At 34.7% G+C, this 16,733-nt stretch overlaps 1 protein-coding gene across 3 annotated transcripts in view; it reads left to right on the top strand.

Annotated features, from left to right (window-relative positions):
- The window catches only part of LARP4 (La ribonucleoprotein 4), a 71,781-nt gene that overhangs the window by 26,060 nt on the left and 28,988 nt on the right, over nt 1–16,733 (top strand). For all 3 annotated transcript variants that reach the window (XM_054591121.1, XM_054591120.1, XM_054591122.1), the window contains exons 5-8: nt 4,297–4,433; nt 6,091–6,194; nt 9,436–9,546; nt 11,710–11,763. In XM_054591121.1, coding sequence (XP_054447096.1) covers nt 4,297–4,433; nt 6,091–6,194; nt 9,436–9,546; nt 11,710–11,763 — 406 coding nt within the window. The remainder of the gene's footprint in view (nt 1–4,296; nt 4,434–6,090; nt 6,195–9,435; nt 9,547–11,709; nt 11,764–16,733) is intronic.

Here is a 16,733-nt window from a genome sequence, read left to right as displayed (position 1 = left end):
ATATTCCCTATACTGTACTTTACATCCACATGACTGTTCTGTAACAACCAATTTGTACTCCTTAATTCCTTTGCCTATCTTACCCATCCCTCCAATTCCCCTCTTGTCTGGAAACTGTCAAAATATTTTCTGTATCCATGAGTCTGTTTCTATTCTACTTGTTTGTTTATTTTGTTTTTTCAATTCAGTTGTTGCTACATACATATTTATTGCCATTTTATTGTTCATATTTTTTATTTCTTCTTCCTCCTAACCCTGTAGAGGGTGCAGTCAAGAAAAATTTCTTAAGAAAAGGTTTTGTTTGTATCTCTCAGATCAGCCGCAACTTCTGCAGCGTTAAAGAAGACCTTTTTAAAAATATTTCATGTAATACTGGTTTGGTGGTGATAAACTCCTTTAGTTTTATCTTGACTGGGAAGCTCTTTATATGTCCTTCAATTTTAAATGATAGCTTTGCTGGGTAGACTAATCTTGGTTGAGGGTCCTTGTTTTTTTATCACTTTGAATGTTTCTTGCCATTACCTTCTTGCCTGCAAAGTTTTTGTTGAGAAATCATCTGACAGTCTTATGGGAGTTCCGTTGAAGGTAACTAACTGCTTTTCTCCTGCTGCTTTTAAGATTCTTTCTTTGTCTTTACCTTTGGCATTTTAACTGTGCTATGTCTTGGTGTGGGCCTCTTTGGGTTCTTCATCTTTGGGATTCTGCACTTCCTAGACCTGTATGTCTATTTCCTTCATCAGGTTAGGGAAGTTTTATGTCTTTTTTTTTTTTTTTTTTTTTTTAAACATAGGCTTTCAATTCCTTGCTCCCCTTCTCTTTTCTTTTTGACACCTCCAACGAGTATTGGAATGCTTGAAGTTTTCCTGGAGACTCCTTATACTATCTTCATTTTTTGGATTCTTTTTTCTTTTTGCTGTTCTGTTTGGGTTTTTTCTGCTTCCATATTTTCCATCTCTGATTTAATCCTCTGCTTCATCTACTCCACTGTTGATTCTCTTTAATGTACTCTTCATTTCAGTTAATGTAAGTCTTCATTTCTAACTGGTTCTTTTTTATGATTTTTAGTTCCTTTTTTCTGTTTCCTATCTCTTTGTTGAAATTCTCAATAAGTTCATCGACTCTTATCCTAAGTTCATTGAGCATTCTTATAACCAGTGTTTTGAACTCTGCATCTAAGTAGATTGCTTGTCTCCATTTTGTTTAGTTCTTCTGGAGTTTTGTTCTGTTCTTTCATTTGGGGCATGTTTCTTTGTCTCCTTATTTTGACAGCCTCCTTGTATTTGTTTTTATATATCATGTAAACCTACTAGTCTCCCAGGCTTGGTAGAGTGGCCTAATGCACTAGTTCTGTAGGGTCCAGTGGAATACCCTTCCCATTCACCCAAACTGTACACTTGAGGTGTGCCCCTCCGCCACGTGGGCTGTGCACACCCTCCTTGTGCAGTTGAGTTTTGTTTTCTGTTGGCACATTAATGTGAGGGATTTATCCTCAGGGCAGCCAGCTGCAAAGATTGGTTATGACCACCAGCCTACAACCACTGTTTTTTTTCCTCTTCCTTCTCTATCATAATTTCCCTGTCTTTTTGCATGTCTTCTAAATTTTGGTTATATGCTGGGCATTACTTATAAAAGAAGGTAGAAACTGCAAGCGATACAATTTTTCCCTCTAGAAAAGATTTGAGCTTTCTTCTGGCAGGATGAAGCATATTGATTGCTTCAATCCAGTCAGAAATTAAGTGGCATCAGGTCTGAGCATCCATTTTAATTAGACTCAGTCCACCTCTATATTTGTTCCTTAGGCATCGTCTTCTCAGGCTTTAGATTTAGAGGTTGACAGTTTTCTATTACCTCTGTTCAGAAGCACCAAGGGAGATTTAGTTCTGTTCTTCAGAGGTCTGAGATTAGCTCTTTAGCCTCTTACCCCATACGGTTTCAAAATCTGGCAAATGTCTTGTAGAAGAGCCCTGTCTTGTGCTTGAAGCAAGGGCCCATCCTACACTGGAACTTCCACAAAACCAGAGATTTTACTCTTTTCAACTTGGCTCCCAGTCACTCACCTTCCTCCTTAGAACTCAGTAATTACAGTTGTGTGCTGGGTAGGGGTCTCCTTCAGCTTCTAGTTCATAATGCCAGTCCTGTGCAGTTGCTGAATACTCTACTGGTTTTCCTCTGGTCCAGCATTTACATATGCTCTCAGGAAAGAAAGGTCATCTTTCTGGAATTTCATTTTGTCCTTGTTGTTTCCATAGCTCTTCTTTTATCTTCAAAAATGTAGTTTTTTAAAATTGTTTCAAACTCTTGCTTGTCATACCCCACTGTTCAGCTCAGCACTGTGTTACAGTTTAAATCAGGGAGCGATTAACAGTTTAAACCAGGGGATGATTGACAATTCATCAAAATTGCCACTGGTATTGTACATGTCAGATATTAGTCCATGAATATTCAAATCCTACATATCATATCCATTAAGTTGAATTACTTCTGTGAGGTACAGTATCTTTAAGGGTTTGACATAGTGTTTTGTAAAATAAAACCTGCTGAAAGAGTTAATTCAGGCTACAACTTTTTAGTTACACAAATATTATGTTTATTGTTATTTTCAAGTTCTTAAAGAATTTTAACACTGGCTAGGTCATTTCATTAGAACATTGTCCCAATATACCAACGATGCAGGTTCGATCTCTGGTCAGGGCACATACAAGAATCAACCAGTGGATGCATAAATAAGTGGAACAACAAATAGATGTCTCTCTGTGTATGTCTCTGTCTGTCTCTCTCTACCCTCGCCCCCCTCCTCTCCCTCTAAAATCAATAAATTTAAAACAAAAATTTTTTTTATTAGGGTGATAATAGTATATTCCCCCTTTGATGCTGAATTGAGTTTACTGATTTCCCCTCTATTTTCATTTTCCTTCCAAAATAAGTAACCGTCATCTGTTGACAGCTGTAACCTTAAAAAAGTAATTACTACTTCTGTTTTAATATAATTTGAATGTAAAGGTCTTTGACCGTACTCTTGGACAAGCACTAGGGCTTTAAAACACATTTTTTAATTTTTTAAATCCTCCATGGAGGATATGTTTATTGCTCTTGGGGGCAGGGACACACACACACACACACACACACACACACACACATATTGATTTGAGACAGAAATATTTATTGGTTGACTCCCTTACACACCCCACTGGAGATGGAACCCACAACCTAGATATGTTCCCTGACCAAGAATTGGACCCTCAGCCTTTTGGTATATGGTACTATGTTTTTGGGTTTTTGTTTTTTAACATTTTTAATAAAGATTCTTCATGGAACCTATATTCTGGCCAGGAGGGCAAAACAGTAAATTTAATAAATAAGTGGTTTAGAAGTGTTAGGTAGTAACCACTATGAAAAAAATAGAGCAGTGTAAGCAAGGGAAGGGACATCAGGAATACTTGGGTGGTTTCAGTTTTAAATAGAGTGGTTATTAAGAAGATGGCTTTTAAGCACAGACTTTTCTAGTTGTTTATAACCAGACAGTTTCAAAGATTTGGTATGAATAAGACATGAATTTGATTTTACTTTAGTTTGTTAAGCAAGATTTTATGTGCAAGATGGAAGTATTTGTATCTTTTTTAAAATGTATCCTAAAAAATCTTCTGTCTAAATTTTTAAATCTTTTAAATTTATTATTTAAATACGAAGTAAAAGCAAACATGTATTTAAAAATGCAAACACTCAGAAACTTAAAATCCCACAATACAACTTATGATTTAAATAGCATATTCTAACATCACTGATAAAGTGTTTATAAGATGGACCAAAGAAAACCCCATAGACACAGACAAGAACATGGTGATTACCAGAAGGAAAGGGGGATGGGAGGTGGCAGAAGAGGGTATTAGGGGGGATAAATGCTGATGGCAAGAAACTTGACCTGGGGTGGTGAGCTCATAATACAGTGTACAGGTGATGTATTATAAAATTGTACACCCTGAAACCTATATGATTTTATTAACCAATGTCACCCCAATAAATTCAATAAAAAGTAAAAAACAATACAGAAACAAACTACTGGGCCAAATTTATTTGGGGATTCAGAATCTTTTTGGAAGTTGTTAGAGCATGTCTGTTGTATATTATTTATATGTTTTCATAATTGTGTTATTTCTCATAACATAATTTTGTTTTCCTGGACTTAGTGACAAAAGAGAATAAGGCAACTCTTTAGATGTTTTTAAGGAATTGTTTGTTTTATAGGACTGTTAAATCTATCTTATCTATCTATATATCTATATTAATTTTTTTTTTCAGAGAAAATTTGTCAAAGGATCTTTACCTGATATCTCAAATGGACAGTGATCAGTTCATCCCAATTTGGACAGTGGCCAACATGGAAGAAATAAAAAAGCTTACCACAGATCCTGATCTCATTCTTGAAGTGTTGAGATGTATGTAAATTATACCTTTTAGCTTATTTTTTAAGTCAAAAATTTAAGTGGTTTTTAAATTTCTGACAGAAATTGTTTTAACTCCCTGTGTTTTGCTTTTCTATTCCAATAATTTATCTTTACTGAGTGGTATTTAATTTCTGTATCAATACTGTACCTTCATTTTTCATCTTGGTACCCAATTATACATATAAGCAATTAAATCTCAGTATTCTGGGCTATTAGAAAACTTTATGTGTCATTTTCACACTTTCTGAAGCAATCTATTTTAAAATTTTGAACCCAAATAGAAGTACATTTTACGTCACAGTCCAATACATATACCACATACCCACACACAACTAAAGTGCTATACAGGTTAATAATAAATGCTTGTAACAAACTCATCTCTTTTATTCTAAATTGATTTCATAACCTATTAAAGAGTTGTAACCTGTTATACACTTTGACAAAGTCAAAGTGACTTTTTGACTGCTCTAAAATTTCATAACCTATTAAAGAGTTGTAACCTGTTATACACTTTGACAAACAAAGTCAAAGTGACTTTTTGACTGCTCTAAAATTTGATAAGGAGTTTATATTTTCAGGTTGAGGTCCTAAGAATTTTTAGTGATTATATCTATACTAGTATTTCTTGGTAACCTCTTTTAGGTAGTTTTTGTTAACTACTTGACTGTAAAGGCAGATCTTCATATTTATATGAAATATGTTGTTGGAAATGTTTAAAAATTAAATATAGCAAAGCCAATAATAGGCTTACTGCAGTAGGGGTTAGAAGATTTTCATTCTCAGAAGGCTAAAAATGTTTATGAAATAATCTCTGGTTGGTTTGTGCAGACATCATTTCTTAAAATGACTCAGTCTTATCAACATAAAGATATTGGCCACAAGACAAGTAGAATTCCCTATCTGTAAGGGCTAGACCCTCGCACTAATATGCAGGCCATTTTTATTAACTTCTTTTATTCTCTCCCTACCTATTAAGGGAGATGTGGCATACTATCTTTCTGCACGGGCCAAAAATAAAAGTTTTGGCTATGTGGAACTGTATTCATTCAGTATTTCCTCAAAATCAGCATCTAAAAGAAGGCTTCTGAGTCTCTGAGTCTCTGTAGTAGTATGTAAATAATTACGTTAAAATCAAGGAAAGATTATATAATCATTTGTGGTAATTCTTGATCTAAGCACTTCCTAGACTGTAATTTTAAGAAGAGTTTCTTCACATATTAGAGGTTACTACATTCCCCAGAGTAGAGTTTGGCTAATGCAAGTACATTGATTTTTGTTACCTTTTGAAATAAATAATCTGGTAATTGTATGCAGAGAAAGTGTCTTATCAGATATACGTTGTATGCTTCCTGAGGCTTTTTTTTTTTTTCAATCTCAACACAGTGGCAAATCACAAAGTAGATACTCTGAAGATTTGTTCAAAGGATAACATTTGACAATGTTCTTGGCATATTAATCTAAAAAAACTCTTGTAACTCTCGTCTTTGACTCCATGACTTCATTTCTTTGGGATACTAACTTTTGTTAATTTATTCAGTTGGAAATAGAAATGAGTAGTTTTTTGAATGGCATTATTATTTCTACTTGTTGCTGTAGAGTGAAACCATTTTTTGTTCGTTTGTTTGTTTGTTTGTTTTTTTAATTTCAGCTTCTCCTATGGTACAAGTTGATGAGAAGGGTGAGAAAGTGAGACCAAGTCATAAGCGTTGTATAGTGATTCTTAGGGAGATTCCTGAAACAACACCAATAGAGGTAAATTACTAAGTATTGTTAAAGCTGAGTATTCTTCTTAAATTGAAGGAGCTAATAAATAAACAAGGAAAGTACATCAATGTCCTCATATCAATTATCGTGAAAGACTAAATACCAACTTGTGTAAATTTTGAAATTTTGAGGAATGATACAGAATACAATTCTGTGTTCTTAAAAGGGGAGACTGAGTATTGCAGTGAAACTAACTTTGAATTTATTGATTTGACTGAATGGCAGTTAAAATATTAATAGGCCCTTTTGGGAACTTGAGGATTCATCTGAAATATAAATGAAGAAGAAAAATATGAATAAGGACTACTCGATCAGGACAAACTCCTCCTGGTTAGCAAAATATAAAGCAAAACTGCAGTTATAAAGATGCTATGCTACAGGTACAGAAATAAAATAATATTTTAATGAAACAATACAAGATGGAGCAAAAGTAGGCTTACGATTGTGAGTACATGAAACAATTTATTCATGTATTATTTATTAATTACTGTATTTTCCATATGAACAACTGTAAACCTTTTGCCCCACCAGTGTAATCCAGAAATAGGCTCTTTTATGCAATAGTGCATGTATAATAACATTTATTTAGTAACTAGGTTCTACCAAGTATTAGGCAATATACTTTAGTTATTTAAAGCCTAAAGTTGTATTATCTGTTTTACAGACAAGTTAACTGAACCTTAGGATGGTTAAATAACTTACTTGTCTAAGACACATAACAGAGTCTGGATTTGAAATTGATCACTCTGATTTTGAAGCCCATGTTTCTTCTTAGCCACAGAGCCTGACACTAAGTAGTCATGTAAAGGCACAATAAATTAGAGATTGGGAGAATTAATCAACTGATATATGGTAATTGATTAACCATTTTAAGAAGAAAGGTTCTTGCCACCTAACAAATCTGACATACCAGTAGCTAATCTTTTTGTCCAGAGTTACTTAGTGTTTTATCTCCAGAATGCAGTGAGAGAAATTAGAGAAGAAACTGTTGCTAGATGTTTGGTTTAAAATTATGAAGTATATGTCAAAAGTAACAAGTTGAAAGGAAGGCAGAATGAGAAGACTATTTGTAGTATTAAGAAGCAATGTAGAATATACAAGAGCCTGAACTCTAGAACTAAACTGCCTCAATTTGCATTCTAGCCTTTTTACTTGCTAGTTCTATGACCTTGGATAAGTTACTTAACATCTTTTGCCTTAGTTTTCTCATCTGTTAAATTGGGATAATAGTAATAATTCATAAAATTGTTGTAAGAATTAAATGAGTTAGTATATAAAAGCTTAGAGCAGTAGCATGCATTTAAAAACACTCTAAAGTTAGCCATTATCATTTCTATCATTATTGTAATCCATACTCTGAATAGACAAAGAACTCACACACGAAAAACAGTAAATAAAAGGAACAAAGCAGCCACATACTGTTCATTTAAAAAAAAAAAAGTAAAGCAAGTGCAGATGACTAAAATAGAGAAAGCTGACCTAGGCCCCAATAACTGAAAATCAGATTAAAATGAGGAGATTTGGGTTCTAACCATCAGGGTTCCTCTCAAGTGAAATAAATTTTTGATTACTTTAGATCAAGACTTCTCTTATATTTGGGAAAATAAATATATGAACAGAACTCTTCCTAAAGAATGATGAAGTCTGAAAAATAGGGATTTCATTAAAATTTCCGTAAACAAACCAATTTATTATACATTTTAAAGGAATTAAATATTTGGAGAATATTTATGGCTTTTTGAAGGCAGATACCAATGGGTGACAGGCACTCTAACAGTTGCATAGGTAGTTCTTGAAAAATGAAATTTTGGACTAGATAGGAATTTTATTAACTGAACTTGGTATTTCACCATTTTCACAAATGTCACAAAACTCAGCTGGTTGACAACTTACTTAAATAGTGTTTGATTCAAGAAAATGTCCTCATCACAAGTAGAGACCATCTCATTTTTTAATTCAGTGCATTAAACATTTGAGGAAGTTAGAATACAGGTTAGACATTAGTGTTGTCAGTTGGTCTCTAGTGATATTTTGCGGGACAGCCTAACCAAATCAGACTCTCTTGATATTTTGGAATTATTGGTTACTACTAAACTTCTCCTTCATTTCAAATGAGTATTAGACAAAAAGGAGTTGGAGGTATACAAATCTGGGTTTGAGTCACTTTGTGGTAGTATGAGCAAATCAAACAATTTGAGCCACTATTTCCTCAGCTGTAAGATGGAGATGATAAAATCTCCCACACATGGGTTTTCAGGAGTAAATCACAATGTCTTACTTTGTATGGTGTTTTCAACAGATATCGTTTCCTTTGTAACTTTTTAGGAATACTTAATGTTCACCTCCACTTGTATTCTTTTTAATGAACTTTTTTCAAGCTGGTAGCTGTTACACATTTCTGAATTTTGACAGTCATTTTTTTCTAAACCCATGTGTTTGTTGGAGTTTTTAGTTCTTAGTTATATCAGTTATGGAAAACGGAAGATAACCTTTGCACAGAGTACACACCTGTGAATGACTGACATAGACAAAGCGTATGGATCAAATGAAAACACATGAAACTACTTACCCACCTAAAAAATGTTAAGGGAGGGAGAACATACTTTTGTTTTTTGGATAATGGCAGGGCTGGAGAGATTTTACTGAAAGGAAAATTTAGCTTGCTACTAGGAATGAAATACTTCAGTTTTTATTATAAAATAGGGTTCTCTCCCTAAATCATATACAAAATTTATGCTATAGCTATATATGTTTTTGTTTGAGAATATAATCTGCTCTCAGTAGAAAAATGACAGAAGCCATGAATAGTTAACAAGAAATAGAAAGTTTCAAGAGACATCAAGAGAAAAATATGTACTGTATTTTGCTGTGTATAATATGCTCCTGTATATAATGCATTACCCACGTTTTTGGCCCAGACTTTCAAGGGGGGAAAACTTTTCATTTTAATTTTTTAATTCTATTTATTTATTTATTTATTTATGCTAGTTTTTATATTAAAAAGGAATTTTAGCATTCATTTTTGAACATAGTAGAGTTACAGTTTTAACACAAGCATAAATAAAAGAATTAAAAACATTTATATAGATATAGAATTAGTACTACCCACATACAGTATGCACACTTATTTTTCCCTTTAAAACTTTGGGCAAAAAGTGCTCATTATACATACCAAAATACGGTGTTATTGATATGTTTTTTAGAATTAACTAAAGTTTTTCTCTTTTAGGAAGTGAAAGCTTTGTTCAAAAATGAAAACTGCCCCAAGGTAATAAGCTGTGAGTTTGCACACAATAGCAACTGGTATATCACTTTCCAGTCAGACACAGATGCACAACAGGTGAGAAAACCTTACTGATTTCAGTCCTGGCGGTAAAATAAGTAGTGGTCTGTCCAGAAAGTATCCAGCCATGTACTATGAAAAATAGAGGAATCTATTGACAAAGATGTAAGAAACATTGTACACAGGACAATGATGCCTCAGTCCCCTTCAAAGTAGGCACCTTGAGGCTTCATGGAGTTCTCCCATCATCTCTTCCACTATTTAAAACACTGAAAAATCCTTTGCTGGAATCGCCATCAACTGCCCTGTTGCATTTTCCTGAATATAATCAATGGGCTGAAATTTCTTCCTGAAAGGTAATTTTAGCTTTGGGAAAAGCCAGAATTCTCAGCACCAAATTTGGGCTATAGGGAGGCTGAGTCACCTGGGTGATTTGATGTTTTGCCAGAAAACTTCATGAAACATGATGCATGAGTGGACGCATTGTTGTGAGGAAGATGCCAGTCACCAGTTGCCCATAGCTACGGCCTTCTGAATCATCTGAATAGTTTCCTAGGAGGAATGTTCAAGCTTAACACAAAATATGACGCAGATTCATTGCTCTAATCACACAGTCGTTTCTGAATATGATGGCCACACAGTACACATGCTTACTCAACAATGTCTACCACCCCCACTGACTGGTACAGTGAAGTTGTCATTACTTACACATGCCCATTCCAGTCCACCCTCCTTAGCTGCCAGGTTACATTGATGGCAAGCAAACCATTCTTATTATGTTAACAATGGCTGGACCTTTTCTGGACAGACATCATATTTTAATTGAGAAAATGTGTGCTTACAGTACTGTCTATAAAGACTTTTGATCAGCTTGTTCACCTTTTTGGTTTTACTTATTAATTGGTTTTCTTTTTGGTCATTTTCGTAAAGCTTGTTCAGTTTCAACTTAAGAACAGTTTATTTTTATCGATGAAGAAATTAACGCACAGTTTTAAAATTAACATGGAGATTGGGAATCATATTGGATTGGCCAAAAAGTTCGTTTGGTTGTTTCCATAAGATGACTGGAGTAGTGCTTTGTAGTCTAACTTCATTTGAAACAATTTTATTAGATTGTATTGTGACAACTGTCATATCAGCATACACTTAAAACACCTTATCCAAGTTGGTGAATTTTTGTGTAGCCATTTTAATATTGAAGATGGAAGAAAATATGCAACATTTTTGGCATATTCTTTATTATTTCAAGAAAGGTAAAAATGCAACTGAAACAGAAAAAGATTTGTGCAGTGTATGGAGAAGGGGCTGTGACTGATGGAACATTTCAGAAGTGGTTTACAGAGTTTTATGCTGGAGATTCTCTCTGGATGATGCTCCACAGTCGGGTGGACCAGTTGAAGTTGATAGCAATCGAATTGAGACATTAATTGAGAACAGTCAGCATTCTGCCATGTGGGAGCTAGCTTACATACTCAAACTATCCAAATCAATAAAGTTATTGGTGAAAATGAAAAATGTGTCACTTTTTTTAACAGAAAAAACTAAACAGATTTTTTGGCCAATCCAGTAGTATTTCTAGTACATAGTAGGCCCTCAGTAAATATGTAACTTCCTTTTGATTCTTGGAATTTTGATACAATGATTTTACTCTTAATTATTTTGTCCTACTTAAAGATAAGTAGTAATCCTTTGAAACAGAAACATATCTAATTGCATTTTTAAACCACTCTTTTGTTTATTTGTTGGTTTGTTTTAATTCTTTACCTTGAAAGGCTGTCTGAAGGTACCATTTCAAAAATTATATGTAGCCCTGGCTGGGTTCTAAGTTGGTTAGAGCATTGTCCCAATATGCCAACGTTGTGGGTTTGGTCCTTGCTCAGGGCACATACAGGAAGCAACCAATGAATGCATAAATGAGTGGAACAGTAAGTCAGTGTCTTGCTCTCTAAAATTAAAATATAAATAATAAACTGATATGTGGTAACATTTTGGATCTATTTTGAATTTTGTGCATTTTTTTCCGGTAGTAATCCATGTAGCTAATCTGCAGTAAATGTGAACTGTAGCTAAGATCTTACATTTTTACTTTTTCATTTCCTATCATCTGCATACTGGAATCACCTTCAGAATTTTTTATTGTTTAGTTTAGAGATAGTTGCTAATACCAAACTCTAGATAAAGATGAATGCTAACAAAAGCTTCTTTCTCCTTTCTTAACAGGCTTTTAAATACTTGAGGGAAGAAGTTAAAACATTTCAGGGCAAGCCAATCATGGTAAGAAACATTTGTAAGTAAGGCCAGCCCCTGACAAGAAAGTTTTTTGTTGTTTGTCCATTTGAGAATTTAAAAACCAGAGATGGATAATATTTTATAAAACCCATAATGGTTTTAAAGAAATTTCTGACTCATGATATGCTGCTTTAGAAAATTAGTTGATGATGCAACAAAATACTTTCCATACAACATTTCTTTCCAAAAAACATAACTTCAAACAGCATGAAGTTTTGGTTAGATGCTGATTAACCACATGTAAGATAATTCCCAGATCTCAAAATGAAGAGTAGAAATAATTTTTTTTTTGTAACAAAGTCAAAAACATTTAGTACTTTCAGTCTCATCTCAACTTACTATATCATCACATTAACATTCAATCATTTGGGAAACCTGGGAATTATTGATGACACTTGCTCACTTTTTTTACATGCCTAATCTCTTCTCAGATTCCATAAAATCTGCCTCCAAAACTGCTTTCAGTCATTATTGCCATTATTTAGGTTTGAATAATTGTAGTAGCCTTTTAATTGCTAGGCCTTTAGCATTTCCCATCTACAGTTCGTTCTCCACATTACTACCAGAGTTCCCATCTAAAATAGAAATCTAAACATGCACTTACTTGGATATGCTCATCATTCCCTATGTAATACAAAGTTGGGCAAAAATAGGTTTACAGTTGATCGTATAAAAAATAATATAGTAAGTAATACAAGAATAAACACTTGTACACTTACAACTGTAAACCTACTTTTGCCCTACTCTATAATTATTTTTTGTAAGTGCAATATATTATTCTTTATACATTATTCTTACTCTTATTGAGCTTTTACTGTGTATCAGTTTCTGTTCTAAAGCACATTATATGTATGGAGTCATTTACTTCTTACGGGAATCTAATAAGGTAGTTACTGGTGTCTTCTCTATTTTATTGGTAAGGAATATGAGGCGTGAGTCATCTACCCATGTTCGCACAATTAGTAGGTAGAAGAACTAGGATGAAAGGAACTTACATTTGTTAAGATGTTATATGACAGACACTCTTCTAAGAACTTGGCATGTTTAAATCCCTTTATTGCTGTGTGGTAGGTGGTATTATTATTTTCTGTTTTACAGATGAAGCTATTTGCCAGTTGTCATTTTGTTTCCTCTGCCTTTAATGCCCTTGTCCCTATTATCTCCTTTCTGTGCTTGAGGCTATAAACATACTCTCCTAGGTCTTCTAGTAGCTCTAAGGTTTTATGTTAGATTCAGGACTTTGAAACATCTGGATTTAATTAATGTATATTGTAAGACAGGGGTCTAATTTCATCTTTTTTTCCGTATATGAAAAGGTAGTTGTCTTAGCAGTCATTTGTCGAGTGGTCTCTCCTACAAATTGTGTGTCACCTTGGATCTAGCAGATCTGTTTCAGGTTCTCTATTCTCCCACTTTCTACTGAACCACATCTTTGTTTTATGGTATCTTTACCTCTTTATGCAAGGTTTCCCTCCTTATTACTATATTTTAGGATTGTCTTGGTTATTCTTATACCATTACTTTTCCATGTGAATTATTTTAGAATATGTATTTTTTAAGTATATTTTATTGATTATGTTATTACAGCAGTCCCACCTTCCTTTCTCCTCTCCCCCTCTGCCTAGCACTCCCCCCTCCTTAGTTCATGTCCATGCATCGTACATATAAGTTCTTCAGCTTCTTCATTTCCTGTACTATTCTCAACAACCCCTTGTCTATTCTGTACCCAGCATAATTGGTTATGCTGTTCCATTTCTGTTATTCTGCTCCTGTTCTAGTTGTTTGCTTAGTTTGTTTTTGTTCGTTAGGTTCAGTTTTGGTCTTTGTGAGTTTGTTGTCATTTTACTGCTCATAGTTTTGATCTTTTTTTTTCTTAGATAAGCCCCTTTAACATTTCCTATAATAAGGACTTTGTGATGATGAACTCCTTTAATTTGACCTTACCTGGGAAGCACTTTATCTGTCCTTCCATTCTAAGTGATAACTTTGCTGGATAGAGCCGTCTTGGATGTAGGTCCTTGCCCTTCATAACTTTGAGTACTTCTTTCTAGCCCCTTCTTGCTTGTAAGGTTTCTTTTGGGAAATCAGCGGATGGTTTTATGGGAACTCCTTTGCAGGTAATTGTCTCCTTTTCTCTTTCTTCTTTCTGATTCTCTCCCTATCTTTAATCTTGGGTAATTTAATTATGATGTGTCTTGGTGTGTTCCTCATTGGGTCCACCTTCTTTAGGACTCTGAGTTTCCTGGTCTTCCTGAAAGTCTATTTCCTTTGCCAGATTGGGGAAGTTTTCCTTCATTATTTTTTCAAATAAGTTTTCAACTTACTGCTCTTCCTCTTCTCCTTCTGACACCCTTATATCTTGGATGTTGGAACATTTAAAGTTGTCCTGGAGGTTCCTAAGCCTCTCCTCGTTTTTTTGGATTCTTGTTTCTTCGTTCTGTTCTGGTTGAATGTTTAGGTCTTCCTTCTGTTCCAAATTGTTGATTTGGGTCCCAGTTTCCTTCCCTTTACTGTTGGTTCCCTGTATATTATTCTTTATTTCACTTTGTATAACCTTCATTTCTTCTTCTATTTTATGACCATACGCAATCATTTCTGTGAGCATCCTGATTACCAGTGTTTTGAACTCTGCCTCTGTTAGGTGGGCTATCTCCTCGTTGCTTAGTTCATTTTCTGGAGTTTTGATCTGTTCTTTCATTTGGGCCATATTTCTTTGTCTCGGTGCACCTGTTACATTGTAGGGGCAGAGCCTTAGGTATTCGCAGAAGAGGGGGCAGCCCACTTCACTGGGGTGCTGTATATTGGAAAGGGATCACAGGGGGAACAATGCCACTTACTTGGCTCTCGCCCTGCTTTCAGTCACTTCCCCTGCTACCCACAAGCAAATTGGGCCCTTCTGGTGCTGATTACCAGGTGGGTGGGTTTGTGTACATTCTAGGACCCAGTGGGTCCCTCCAGTGGACTCTCCTATGAGACTGGGAGTTTTTCCTGCTGCCACAACCTCCACAGATTTTTACAGCCAGAGGTTTTGAGGCTTTATTTCCCTGTGCTGGAACCCTGGGTTGCAAGGACTGTCTCACTTCCCAGTTGTTCTTCCCCAACTACCTGCTTGCAAATGTGGGACCACCCACGTGGCAGCCATCGCCTTGCTGCACATTCTCTCTGCCCCAGCTGCCTGTCTCCACCCCTCCTGCCAGTCTGGATGAATGTTTGTTCTTTAACTGCTTGGCTGTCAGACTTCTGTACAGTTCAATTTTCTGGCAGTTCTGCTTCCTTTTTGTTTTTAAATTGTCCTTTTGTTTTAAATTTTGTTTTAAATTTGTCCTTTTGATTGTGCAAGGAAGCAAAGTGTAGCTACCTATGTCTCCACCTTAGCCGGAAGTTTCTCCATAAGAATTTTAGGATGTCTGATACCAACAAGCAAGCAAACAAAAACCATATTGAAATAAATAGGATGCATTTAATTTATTGCTTATTTTGGGGCAATTGACAGTTTTAGTCTACCTTATTCAACCTTGTAACTTTTTTATAATATATTTCTCTATTAATTCAGGTCTGTTGTGTTTTGTAATTAATTCCTGAAAGTAAGTTTTGTTGCCCCTCCCACCTTGGTATCTTAGTAATTTTGTTTAATGTTATTATATGCAGCAACCTTGCCTAACTCCTTTATTATATCTAATAGTTTGCTGGGTCTAGATTATCTGCCTGAGAGATTATATCATCTACATAAAATTACCCTTGACTGATATTAAGACTATATCTCCCATTTCTTACAGCATATTGCTTTGGCTGAGATTTCAGGTGCAATAAAATATACACATACTTCATTATAAGTGTTTTTCTACTTTCTCTGACATTTTGTTCTTTGTTTATGGTTCTTTTGATTAGTCATCACATAACAATATTCTTGCTAGGAGAGTCACAGATTCACATTAATTTTTATATCATTCATTAAAACCAAATGATCTAGCACCCAGAAGGAGAGGTGCAGGAGCCAGAAATCTTATAGCCCTTGATTCTGCTTTCAACTTCAAGCTCTTTGATCTTGGGAGTATCGAGTTTCCTGTGTGATCTTGGTTTGTTTCTTTGAAATGTTCATGCTTTTCATTTTTGAAGTTCTGTGAGTCAAAGCAATGATTTTGGACTACCAAGGGATTAAGTGAATGTTTGTCCACCTATTTCTGCATATGCTGATAATTTAAATTAAGAGGCAGTGCTTCATCCCATTTTCATTGGCTTTTTATAACTAATAATATTAAATTTTATCTGGATTTAGATTTTAGAGTCCACAAATATGTTATTTGTGTGTGTCTTTCTCTAATTTCACTTAGACTAATACCCTCTAGATCCATCCACTTTGTTACAAATGGCAAGATTTCATTCTTTTTTGTGGATGAATAACATTCTGTTATACTGGGTCGGGCAGAAGTAACGCCTGCTTATGGTTGGGAAGGTCATAATGGACGTAATAATTTATAGTTTTAATTTGAACATGTCAGATTGTGTGCTTGAATGTGATATTGTTATATTACAGTATGATTTGCTTAAGATTTTGTAATTAACAAAAAGGGTATTATTTGTGCCAGACCCTTATGTGTTATAGAATATTATATCTCTCTTTATATGTTCATGTGTCAGTGGACACTGAGGTTACTTTGATATATTGGCTATTATAAATAATGCTGCAGTGAACATAGGAGTGCATGTATCTTCTCAAATTACTGGTTTGAATTTCTTCAGTAAATAACCAACAGTAGAATTGCTAGGACATACGGTAGTTCTATCTGTAGTAATTTACTACAAATTAGTATGGAGTACTATTTTCCACATAGCTGCACTAATATACTGTCTCACCAGCAGTACAGGAAGGCTCCCTTTTATCCATATCGTCACCAACACTTGTTTGTTGATTTATTAATGATAGTCGTTCTGATAGATGTGATGTCTCCTTGTGG

Source organism: Pteronotus mesoamericanus, unplaced genomic scaffold (genome assembly GCF_021234165.1).
Source record: "Pteronotus mesoamericanus isolate MK-2021 breed Mesoamerican mustached bat unplaced genomic scaffold, CSHL_Meso_final scaffold_21, whole genome shotgun sequence".
In the NCBI taxonomy this organism is placed as follows: domain Eukaryota; kingdom Metazoa; phylum Chordata; class Mammalia; order Chiroptera; family Mormoopidae; genus Pteronotus; species Pteronotus mesoamericanus.
This window is presented reverse-complemented; position numbering and strand designations above follow the sequence as displayed.